The sequence below is a fragment of the Fundulus heteroclitus genome, chromosome 7, assembly GCF_011125445.2.
Source record: "Fundulus heteroclitus isolate FHET01 chromosome 7, MU-UCD_Fhet_4.1, whole genome shotgun sequence".
NCBI classification, from domain to species: domain Eukaryota; kingdom Metazoa; phylum Chordata; class Actinopteri; order Cyprinodontiformes; family Fundulidae; genus Fundulus; species Fundulus heteroclitus.
The window spans coordinates 23,161,482-23,173,093 of NC_046367.1; the positions used below are offsets into that span (position 1 = coordinate 23,161,482).

Here is an 11,612-nt window from a genome sequence, read left to right on the forward strand (position 1 = left end):
AGAGAGAGGAGGGGGGAAGACATGCTGCACAGGTCTGGCCTGGAATTGAGCGCACCAATATGGAGACCAGCCTGTGGCCTTCATCTCGACCTATTGCCATGGTCACAGACAGAGTTACTGGTTCTTATGGCAGTGAGGGCGGGTGCCAAGTCCTCATGAAAAATTATATTAGTATCTCCATAAAATCTAGGGAGACTTGACCTGGTAAACAGCTGTGCTGACTTTGGACCTGGCCATCAAAAGCAGATGACATCCCCAGATCATCACTAACTGTGGAAACGTAACACTGGACACAAACATGCCGGATTGTGTGCCTCTCCACTCTTTCTACATGGACTCTGGAGTAGCGTTTTTCACCCCCTAGCTGTCATTTGATATGAGCCAGAGTCCTGTTTCCCCTTAGCCCGGGTAAAAAGCTCCTGACATTGTCTCTGGTCCAGGAGCAATGGTTCAAGGTCCATATCCTGAATATGTTTGTGGGTGGCAGAAGCTCTGACTGATTTGGTTTTTGCTTCACAATGCTCTTAAGTCAGCAATTTTATCTTTTTTTTTACACATGTGAGCTCCAGAGGCACCTGTGGCCCTGGATCTGCAGGTTGCAGACCCTTGATCTGGCAGATGAAAAATGTGATCTTATCGCTACTCAGCTATTATTAAATTATTGTTAAAGTAAAACTGTAATGGTAAAACATCAAGTTGACCCAAGGGACCATTCAGTTACGGTTTCTGTGCCAGCGCATATGATCATAAGAAATTTATTTAGTATTATGTCTTCTGTGCAGGGGGCTCTACAGGGGGCACTGGCCCCTGTTGGCCTCTGTCTGGGACCGCCCATGCCGTCTTCTTGAAATTCTTCATATCTTAGCCTCCTTTTAGGAGTGTCCATGTCTGTTTGCTTATAATAATAATAATAATAATAATAATAATAATAATAATAATAATAACTGGTGTGTATTTTTACAATGTTCTAAGAAACTACATTTTGGGTTTTCATTAGGTTTAACCAATACTATTAATAGCAATGAAAATGTAAATAGATCACCCTGCAGGTAATTAATCTGTATAATGGCTTTCACTTTTTGAGCTGAATTATTAAAATAAATACATTTTTAATCATATTGTAATTAATAAAGGTTACGCCTCTGTACGAGTTTGAGTAAAATGTTTCTGAACGTATTTAGGTGATCAGAGGCAGAAATGAAATTTAGAAAAATAGAGAGGAGAGAGAGCGGAAGAGAGAGAGACCGAGAGAGAGAGAGAGAGAGAGAGGAGAGAGAGGAGAGAGAGAGAGAGAGCTCTCTCTCTCTCTCTCTCTCTCTCTCTCTCTCTCTCTCTCTCTCTCTCTCTCTCTCTCTCTCTCTCTCTCTCTCCACTTGGCCGAAACTGGCTGGGCTGTGAGATGTTTTGAATGCCTGTGGGGATGCCATGTCAATACGCAGCGCTGCTGGGACCAGCCTTTGGAGGCGTAGCTCTCTTATCAGCAAGTGCAAGTCGAGGGAGTGGATCGCATTTACTGCGGCAGCAGGACCGAGGCACACGCAAAGTGTTTCTCTCTGCCTTTAAACACCAGAAGTGATCGCAAACAAATCTGATCCTCAGAGGAGAAACTGAGATAAAAAAGGGGGAAGAAGAAAGAAGAAAAGAAAGCAGGTAAGCTTTCGGAGAGAACAAGTGAAACGTTTTTTTTTTTGTTTTTAACAGAGATGCTGCGACGCTCCTCCGCTTGCTGTTCTGACGATGCTTTCCTCTTTCAAGGAATTAAGCCAACTTTTCTAGCTCTGCCTGAAACCTGTCACCAGAAATCTCTTATTGTTGGCGCGTCTCTTACCACTCACTGCTGTGGTTGCGTTGTTTGTTTGGCTCGGCTCTTAAGTCACACTGCAGACTGAGATCTGATAAAAGTTTGTTGACAGCCTGATCCAAATCAACAACTGACTACAATGACATATTGTATGTATCCGTCGTGAGCGGCGGCGGGCTGGGATGGCTCGTTCCATTAGGCGCTCATGCGTAATAACGCACCCAACCACGCTGCTGCCGCGGTTATCTACGAGGAAACATCGGGTCCCGTGCGAAGAGGCCGGAGATTTTATCCGAAAAGCCAGTCGATCGGGACTGACAGGAGCGACTTCTGAACAAACACGCTGCACCTGCGCTATTCTTGTCGGTGGCATTTGCACATGAAAACGGCATTGGTGGATTGCGAAACGAAGGACGCTCGGACCTTCGTTGTAACCGGATAGTGGGTTAAAATGTGGAGAAAAAAGGGAGAGGCAAACATGGAGCTGGGAAGAGGGAGACTTCATCATGTGCAGTCTGCTGTTATCTGATGTTGCGGGTGTTAGGAGGTTAATTCGCTCGATGCCCCGGGGGGCTGGCTGCTGGCACCTTCAGTTATTTTCCATATAATGTACAGGAATTAGAAAACCACTGTGAGATTATCCCTGCGCAAACTCGCACAATATTAACAAATCGACCCCCACATCTTATCGAGATCATTTAAGGAAAGGGCATCAGATATGTTTTAAACCAGAGTTATCACAAATGAATGAGTTCAAAGCCTCGCAATCAGTGAGAGCTCACTTGATAGGGGTATTTTTTTTTTTTTTTTTTACCTCAAAGTGTGCCCATGAAGTGAATGATGAAAAGCAAAAATAACAACACAGTTCCAGAGTCTTGGAAAAGTTTTGATCCCTTTTACATTATTTATTAGGATTTTGTGTGACAGACTTATACAAAGTAGCTTATAATTGTGAAGTAACATGAAAATCATCCATGGTATTTAATTTATTCTGTAAACACTGACCCTAAAACTGTGGTATGCATTGTGTTCAGCACCTATTTTCTCAGATGACCCTAAATAAAATCCAACAATTGCTCTCAGCAGTCTAATGAATGGAATCCTCATGTGTGTAAATCACTCTCAGTGTGAATACCGTTATTCTCTGAAGGCCTCAGATGTTTGCTAAGACACGTCAGTGAACAACACCATGAAGACCAAGGAACGCGTCAGACAGGTCTGGGAATGGGGAAAAGTTTATCACAGGCTTAGGCTATAAAACAATATCTCCATCTTTGATCATGTCACGCTGCGCTGTTCATCATCCAAAAATACACAACTGCAAAACTAACAAGACGTGGGTGTTCACCTAAATTTACAGGCTAGCATTTATCAGATAATTTATCAGCCAAGAGATCCTTTGTAGCTCGGCAGGAGTTGCAGAGATTTACAGCTGAGATGGTAGTGTTTGTTGAAAGTTAAACTATTAGTTCTGATTTTTCTGGCGTTATAGAAGATTGACAAAAAAATGCCCTTTTTGAAACATATCCAGTTAGCAGTTTTCCAAAAACCCTTTAGCCATTTGACACAGCAGGGATGTGAAAGACGGTGCTCTGGTCAGATGAGGCAAAAATATGACTGTTGGGCCTACATGCAAAACAACTAATACTGCATATTACTTGTAGAACACCACACCCAAGGTGAAACATGGCCATAACGGCATCATGCTGAGGGGTGCTTTTCTTCTGCAGAAGTAGAGAAGGTGGAGGTAAATATAGGACAATCCTGGGTGAAAAAAAATCTGGTAGAGGATGCAAAACGTTTGACTCTTGGCTAGAGGTTTACCTTTTAACATAAAACAAGCCATGAAAACACAAACAGAACTACAACGCATTGGCACTGATGCATACTCATGTGTTTGAATGACCCAGACAAAGTCAAGACCAAGAGATTAAACATCTGTGTTTTCAGATTCTCTCTCTCTCTCCAGATTTACTAAGCTAGAAAAAAGACTACAAGAAAAAAACTGTTTAAGAAAAAGTTAAGTTTCCTGTTTTCCTCGAAGCTGCTGAATACAAACGCATGCCACTCTGTTCAAAATTTTATCCAGACAAACTATGTTCAAACTATGCACCTTTTGCTCTGTACGTCACGGATATGCACCATATTGTTTAGGTCTATCAGATAAAATCACATTACAAATGTACTGAGATTGGTGGCTGTAACATGACAGAATATGAAAAAGTTATTTTAAAAGGAATTGTACCCGGGGGAAAAAAAATACTATCAGATGTAGCTTTTATGTCAATTAAAAAGATAAACAATGTCATACACAACAGCAAGGTAGGTAGGAAGGCTGGTATTAATTTAAAAGTCTGCTAAAACTAAATGTGTTTTTTTTTTGAGTTTATGAGTGTATGTAATCTGATAAATGCGAAAAACTTACATATTTCCTTACTAGCGAGTAAAAACTGACAGACCGTCCCCAAACAACTACTTATCTATAGGTTCCAGGTGTCCTTTTCCAACTTCTTCCTGTAGACTTTTTCCTTCCTCATCCTGCGTGACTGTACCGATTATCACGTGTGCAGCATTAGTCTCCCACACGGACAGATGTCTGACACGGTCACATTTCACTGCTCTCTGGCTTGCTGGGGCAAACCAGTGGTCGGTGACCCTCCTTTTAACCTAGGCCGAACCATTTTGCAGCCGTCAGGCCCCCCTGCTGCTCTCTGCACACAATTCACTCTGTAGGCGTACGAGTCAGCAAGGGGCAAACGGCGGGGTTAAGCCGCTCGTGTTCTGGTTTTGATCCATCACCTCTCACCTCTGATCTCTCACACCGTGGTGGGCTGACAGTTAACAGAAAGAGACATTGCAGGAAAAAAAAGCTGCCATGCAGGGGTGAAACTCTCAGTGTCCAAAGGGCTCCAGACGCCTACTTCTTTTCTCTGCCCCAACGATTTTGTTTGCTTACATGCAGCCCAGGTTTGAAATCTGATGTTGTGCGTCTGCTTTATTAGAATCAGATGTTGCAAAAATGACGTATTCGAAAGCATGTGCAACTTTTTCTTTGATCATCTGGGTGGTGACAGCTGATCTCTCGCCCTCTCTTTTCCTGCTGCATGAGCAGAGAAGAGACATGGGATTCGATGTGTTTTACAAAAACAAGCATGCTAAGGGAAGAAATCTCTTTAAAGAGGCATCGTGTTTCCCTCCCTGGCCAATGATTTATCTTGGAATGCCCAGAATGCTCCGGAAATACAGCCTGTTTGGGTTTCTCGATCCCGCTTCCTTGTGTCCACTCTGCTCGCTCTGCCAGTGGAGCTAATATAAACATTTATTGTGCTTCTCCCAGAGTGCACATCAATCATTAAAAAGCCCCACCATTTATGACAGGATAACAGAGAGGCGTTATTAACTCAAAAAAAGCAGTGTTTTAACAACATAGCCACATTAGGGTTAGATTCTTCAGGATCTCATGTTTTATTAGTTCAGTGGGACCTCTGTAGTAGAATAAAACATGTTCTATCCAGCTGAATAACTTACAAGTACAAACACACCAATCAGAATTTTGTGGCTCATTTTGTTATGTCAGTTTTTTTGTAAAGGTTGACCTTACTCTTTAGGAACTGTTTTAATAATTTGATTCAAGTGTGGTGAAGAGGTGACTTTATACCATGTGTTTTAGTGAGCAGCTGCTTGAATACAAAGTGTTGCTGTTATTCTAAAATGATGATGTCAAAGGAAATGATCACAAAGTTTTGGGATAATTTTCCATAAGCATTTTAAACTTAATTTAACATCTTATTATTTTCAGTGATATCAGTGATTAGCATGGTTAGCATTTCAAAAACATTGTTTCCTAGAGACTGTATACACTTACCTTAAAGTCAGGATTTTCAAAATTTATATTTCGAAATTCACCGTGTTCCAGATTTCTAATGAACGGGATTTGCAGGACCCAGTATTCAGCCAGACAAGCAGAGGTAAAGTAAAAGGAAATTTATTAAACAAATAACGAGCAGTCAGAACTTAAATGTGCATCTAGCCAAAAACGGAACGACAGAGTCCAAAAACCAAAAATAGTCCAAAGATGATAACTGGCAAAACTAAATAATCAAAAACAGGGGACAGGCAAGCTCTAATACACGAAAGTAAGATCCGGTCAGGCAACGGGCAGTCAGTCAGAACAAACAGGTAAATCAGGGGTCAGGCTGGCTCAGAAATCCGGAGGCTAATTGGGTCAGGTCAACGGGCGCACGAACAGAGTAGAGGGAATGCTGGACTGGACTCACCAATAGGCACGAAATAATCTGGCCCAGAACAGAGGATTGAGGCAGGTATAAATAGAGGAGTGCACAGGTGACTGGAGTTGAAAACTAATTACAGGTGACTGCTCAAAGGAAGGTGGTGACTGAAAGTAAACCGAAACTGATTGGATGGTGACTGGTGGCTGAAAGGTGAACAGATCTGACTGGTCGTAGACTAGTGGCAGGGAAGTGACAAAACAAACTGATTGGGTACTGGCTAGTGGCTTCGAGGTGGATTGGCTGATAAATGGCAGGTGACTGAGAACTGAACTGAACTGGCTGATAACAGACGGGTAAACTGGTCAAACTAAAGCAAAGAACAAACATAAACCAAAACAAAACCCAAATCGTGACAAGATTAGGCAAAAGTTAAAAGCTGAAAAGGATCAATCAATGCAGTATATGTCCTGCCTTCCTGTTATCTGCCAAATGTTCTGCTCTCTCTCCCAGCTTCACAGCCTGAATGAACTGCAGATATATTTCAACATGTTGTAGAGAATATGATTTACTTATACATAACTTCAGGTCCTCCTCCCTCAGTTACAGGGTTCACACCAAAGATTGTTGCTGTGATCAGCTTTTGTGCATTAAAACTTGACTGGCTCTGGCCGATCAGTATTTAGTTGGCAGATTCCAGTCGCCGGGCAATGTCTTGATGCATATCTTGACATTCAGCTGGTCATGGAAATTGATCAAGCTATGTTTATGTTGTTACAGGTGCCACCCCCTAAGTCTTGTGTCCCAGTGGTCTGTGGCCTTCCCCCAGTGTTACAAAATGAGCCTCAGCGCCACTGACCTAGAGGAACTGTGGGAGTCCCTCGACGACCTGAACATCTCTGACACCTTAAGCAACATATCAAGAGTGGACGTGATGGTGTGCAGCACAGCTTTCAACCGGGATGCTTTGCTCTACTCCATGTGTGTCCTCTACACGTTCATCTTCATCGTCGGCCTGGCTGCCAATGCTCTGGTCCTCTGGGTGAACCTCCGTGCCCAAAGGGACTCCACCCCTCGCCATGAGACGCACATGTACATTGCCCACCTGGCAGTTGCAGATTTATGCGTTTGTGTCACTCTGCCTGTGTGGGTGAGCTCCCTGGCCCAACATGGGCACTGGCCATTTGGCGAAGTGGCATGTAAGCTCACGCACCTGCTCTTCTCTGTGAACCTCTTCGGCAGCATCTTCTTCCTGGCCTGCATGAGCGTCGACCGCTACCTAAGCGCGATGCAGCACCGGGAAGAGGGAGGGGCGCGCAGAAAGCTGATCCGCCGCGCCGCGTGTTTTGGGGTGTGGCTTCTGGCTCTGGCGGCGTCCACTCCTGAAACCTACTACCTGCGTGCCGTGAAGTCCGCGCACGGGGACACCATGATGTGCAGGCCGGAGTATCCGGAGGAAAACCACAGGGAGTGGATGGTGGGAGTGCAGCTCAGTTTCATCCTGCTGGGGTTTGCTCTTCCCTTTCCAGTCATCGCAGTGTTTTATGCCCTGCTGGCAAGAGCATTCAGCCGCACCTCTTCCTCCTCCTCATCGTCTTCCCATGTGGAGCAGGAGCGCCGTGTGAGCCGCAGGGTGATTCTGGCCTACATTGTGGTTTTCCTGGCCTGCTGGGGTCCCTATCATGCCGCTCTGCTGGTCGACGCGCTGTCACAACTGGGCCTGGTGCCCCTGACATGTGGCCTGGAGAATGTGCTCTACGTGGCCTTGCACCTCACTCAGTGCCTGTCCCTGCTCCACTGCTGTTTCAACCCCATTCTCTACAACTTTATTAATCGAAACTACCGCTATGACCTCATGAAGGCCTTCATTTTTAAATACTCAACTCGGACAGGCTTGGCACGTCTCATCGAGACGAATAACATATCAGAGACTGAATACTCAGCTGTAGAAAACCCACCACTGATCCCGTCTCAGTGAGTCTGGTGGAGTATGAACTTGTGCCACACTTGATTTATCTGCTCCAAACCAATCCAGCATCCCTTCCACAGACATCTGCTTTAGACCTAGAAAGACTTGAAGACTGATCAGAAAGCACTTAAAGCAGTTTATGATAGCAGCTGACTTACAAATCATTGTAGATGTAAAGCCAAAACCGAGTGTAAATTGTGTAAAATCATTGTTTTTATTATGTATGTATGTATGCTCTGTACATTAGCGTGTCTGTAGACAGTGTGCAAGATGTGTATTATTAGCAGAAGAATATCTTTGTATCTACCTTTTGTATTTATATACATTTACACTGTTTGCCTATATTGTGTTTGAATACGAAGTCTCCGCACAGTTGCTCATATTGTAAAACATTTCCTCATCATTTGTAGCTGAGCCACTGCCTGGCTCTACGCTTTAGTCCTGCTGCCTCATTGTGAATCATAACCTCATTTCGCGTCAGCTGAAGCCTTCAGAAAAGGGATGTTTCTTTTACAAATCCTAAAGACAATCTATCACTGTTCTCCCAAATTCTTTTCTCGCGTTTTTCTTAAATATTTATAGCTTTCTTCTCTCTGTAACTTGATTATGAAGCAAGATTCTGCTAGCTAGCTTAGCTCTGGTTAGCTTGCTATACCTTGGCCTAACAACTGAGCTTCAAGTTATTGCATTTCTTTTTTTTGACACAATGTTCTGTTATAAAGAGTTAATTATTGCTGTTGCAGTACATAACTCTATCAGTATCCTCATTTAGTGCAAATCCAGATTGGTTGGTCTTGGAGGTGCTAAGGCCAGTTCAATCGGGACTGAAAGAAAGGCAGATTGAAAAAATGTAAAAAGACCCTCCAATCTAAAAAAATATCTCTGTATAAATCTGTTTAATCTTTTTGCTCTTCACACCAGAAACCTTTTGGTCTTCCTTTTTCTGTTTTTGCACAAGGATCAATGCAAACACGACAATAGTTTAAAAGTTTCTAAACTAGCGTACTCATAAGCCGCTGTGACCCTTTTGAAACTGAAGACATTTTAAGATGATAAAGGTGCACTTTTTTCTTGTTACCTCCCATAGTAGCCATTAGCTCTATGCTCCGGGATCCACTGCTCTGAATATTAAATGAAGACACTGAGAGAGCTGAGATCTTAACTCATAAACTTTTAGCAGAACCTCACTGAAAAAAAAAAAATCAGAACTTTCTTTTTTCTTTTGGATGGAAATGTTTCCCAATTTTATCTGTAGGCTTCTGCTGAGACTACTGATCTTAGAAAGCAAAAACGCAAAGTTCCTGATGTTACTGAATGCTCCTTTATTACATAATACAGTGTATTTTTCTAAGCCAGTAAATTATAGAATTGAAAGTGGTGGCAGTTACACATGTCAGTGTGCTAATAATCCTTGTATGTCAGCACGCAGGCCACAGATAGCTCACATTTTATGAGCTAATAACATGAACGAGCAGCTTTCTTCCTGTGATGGAGGCTGCAGCTGTGGCGTGCAGCATTCATATGTGCCTCTTTTAGACCAAACTGCATTAATGTCAATGTTTGAACTCAGATGTGAGTGTGCATGAACCAAAAGCTTGATACCAAGGGATAATGTTTTATGTGTTATAAGTATTGAGAGACACATTCTGTTCATGCTATTGTTTTGATATGATGTCATAGCTTTTTTTTTTTTTGCATCACAGTTATATGAAAAAAAAAGGATTGTACGTAGGACAGAGAAAGAGCAGAGACACATACATGGCTTTGCAAGATGACAAGCATTCCCTTTACATTGTAATTTGTAGCATATGTTTGTTTTATAATAAAAACAACAAAAACATTTTGCCTCAGTATTTATTTTTTTTGTCAAAATAGACATTGATATGCTTCTGACTTTAAATGTATAAAATACTGTGTTAACACCAAAATGACTCAGCCTGAGCTATGGAATTCAAAATAAACACGAAAAGCATCAAGCCTCTGCTACAAAAAAAAAAAAAAAAAAAAAGAAAAGAAAAGAAAAAAATGTAAATAAGTATCACTTTCTATGGTTTATTCCAGCTGTCATGTGAAATGTACAATAAACTTTAGTCCAGTCACGGTTCAATTGTCGAAATTTAGAGGAAAAGAGAAAACACATTATCCAGTTACTGACGCACAAGACAGCAAAATAATAGAAACATGCTGTTCTGCTTTTGAAAACAACAATGATAATTTATTTTGAATTTCCCCGTACAAAGGCTTCTTCAGTTCATTGAAGTTTAGTTTATGACGTCTTATTTTCTTACAGCTGTTGGCACTGTCGTCTTGTAGCAAAAAGGTCCTGGGTTCAATGCCTGGCCTGTGGTGGTGGAGGTCCACTCTGGCTACCACAATCCAAAAACATGCCTGTTGGGTCCCTATAAATTGACTGTAGGTATGAATGTGTGCGCATGGTTGTTCGTCCTGTATTGCCCTGCGATGGACTAGCAACCTGCCCAGGTTATGCCCTGCTTCTCACTCATACACTGTTGGAGGCACCAGCCACCCCTGCGACCCTGTGAGGATTAAGCTGGTTGCAAAAAATGGATATGGGTTTTATAAAATGCAAGCTATTGATAACTTGACCACGACCTGATTGCAAGAATAAAAATCCTCCCCTCCATCTGAGTTCTTAATGCCTCCTGACTTCTCGTCAAAGAATCTAGCAGATGATGGCTGTGGTCAAATCTCAGGAAGAGCTCTCAGAAATGCTTACGCAATAAACATTGCAATGCTTTTTTTTTGTTTTGTTACCCTTTACCTACATATTTTTCACTCTTTGCCAAACAATTTAGTCACATTTCTCATACTCTTAAGACACTCACAAACTGTGCTAAAGGTTTTGCACTGGAAAACCCAGGGAGGCACATGTTGCTCGCAGAGCTAGTGGCCCAGTCCTGCCACACAGTTTCAGGTCAGACTGATAAGGAAGCTTGAGCAAGGAATTTCGAAGGTCAAACTAAACGAGCGACCTGCTAATGATACCCCTCCAGCTTCCTTTCTTTCCCTGACACAACCTTGATCTTGCAGGACTCCTGGTGTGCACCAGCCTCCCTCTTGCTGTGAATGATTTTCCCCGTGTAAGACCTTCCCATCTGACCCTGTCAATGCCTTCCGAAGGCTTTTTACAGGTCAGTGATCCTCCACTTACTAACTCATACGCAATGAATGCACGGCGCTTTTGTAGTCGCGGTACTGGAGGCCCGTTTGCTTTTGAAAGTGATCACCATGCAAGTGGATCTTAAGGAAGTTATGGGTCCTGATTAAGCCCATGTGCGGCAAAATGGGGCGTGTGTCAATGTGATTAAATGCAAACATGCTTCGGAGTACGCCAGGGTATGCATGTGAAATGCAATCAGAGTACTATAAAAATTAGACGAGAAACAGAGCCCTGCCAGGATTGATCTAAACAGCATTTTCCCTTTCTTATTGAAGCAAAAGAATCCTCTGTGTTGGAGCCAGAGAGAAATCAAGGTATACGTTTCAGCAGGCATGCTGGCAAGAAAAAGTATCATCCCCGGGCCCCACACACAGACACTCACCTAGAAGGTATAAAGGCTCGGCACCTACTTCCTTGCCTTGGCCTGTTATT

At 42.7% G+C, this 11,612-nt stretch overlaps 1 protein-coding gene across 1 annotated transcript; it reads left to right on the forward strand.

The window, feature by feature from the left end:
• Positions 1-1,391: 1,391 nt before the first annotated feature.
• Positions 1,392-9,839, forward strand: ackr3a (atypical chemokine receptor 3a). The gene is made up of 2 exons (XM_012879966.3): positions 1,392-1,650; positions 6,811-9,839. The coding sequence occupies exon 2, from the start codon at positions 6,869-6,871 to the stop codon at positions 8,006-8,008; it is 1,140 nt and encodes a 379-aa protein (XP_012735420.2). The 5' UTR covers positions 1,392-1,650; positions 6,811-6,868; the 3' UTR covers positions 8,009-9,839.
• Positions 9,840-11,612: the final 1,773 nt, after the last annotated feature.

Excerpts from the sequence above, each read along its gene's own strand:
- ackr3a (XM_012879966.3), top strand. The coding sequence starts at position 6,869 with ATGAGCCTCAGCGCCACTGACCTAGAGGAACTGTGGGAGTCCCTCGAC.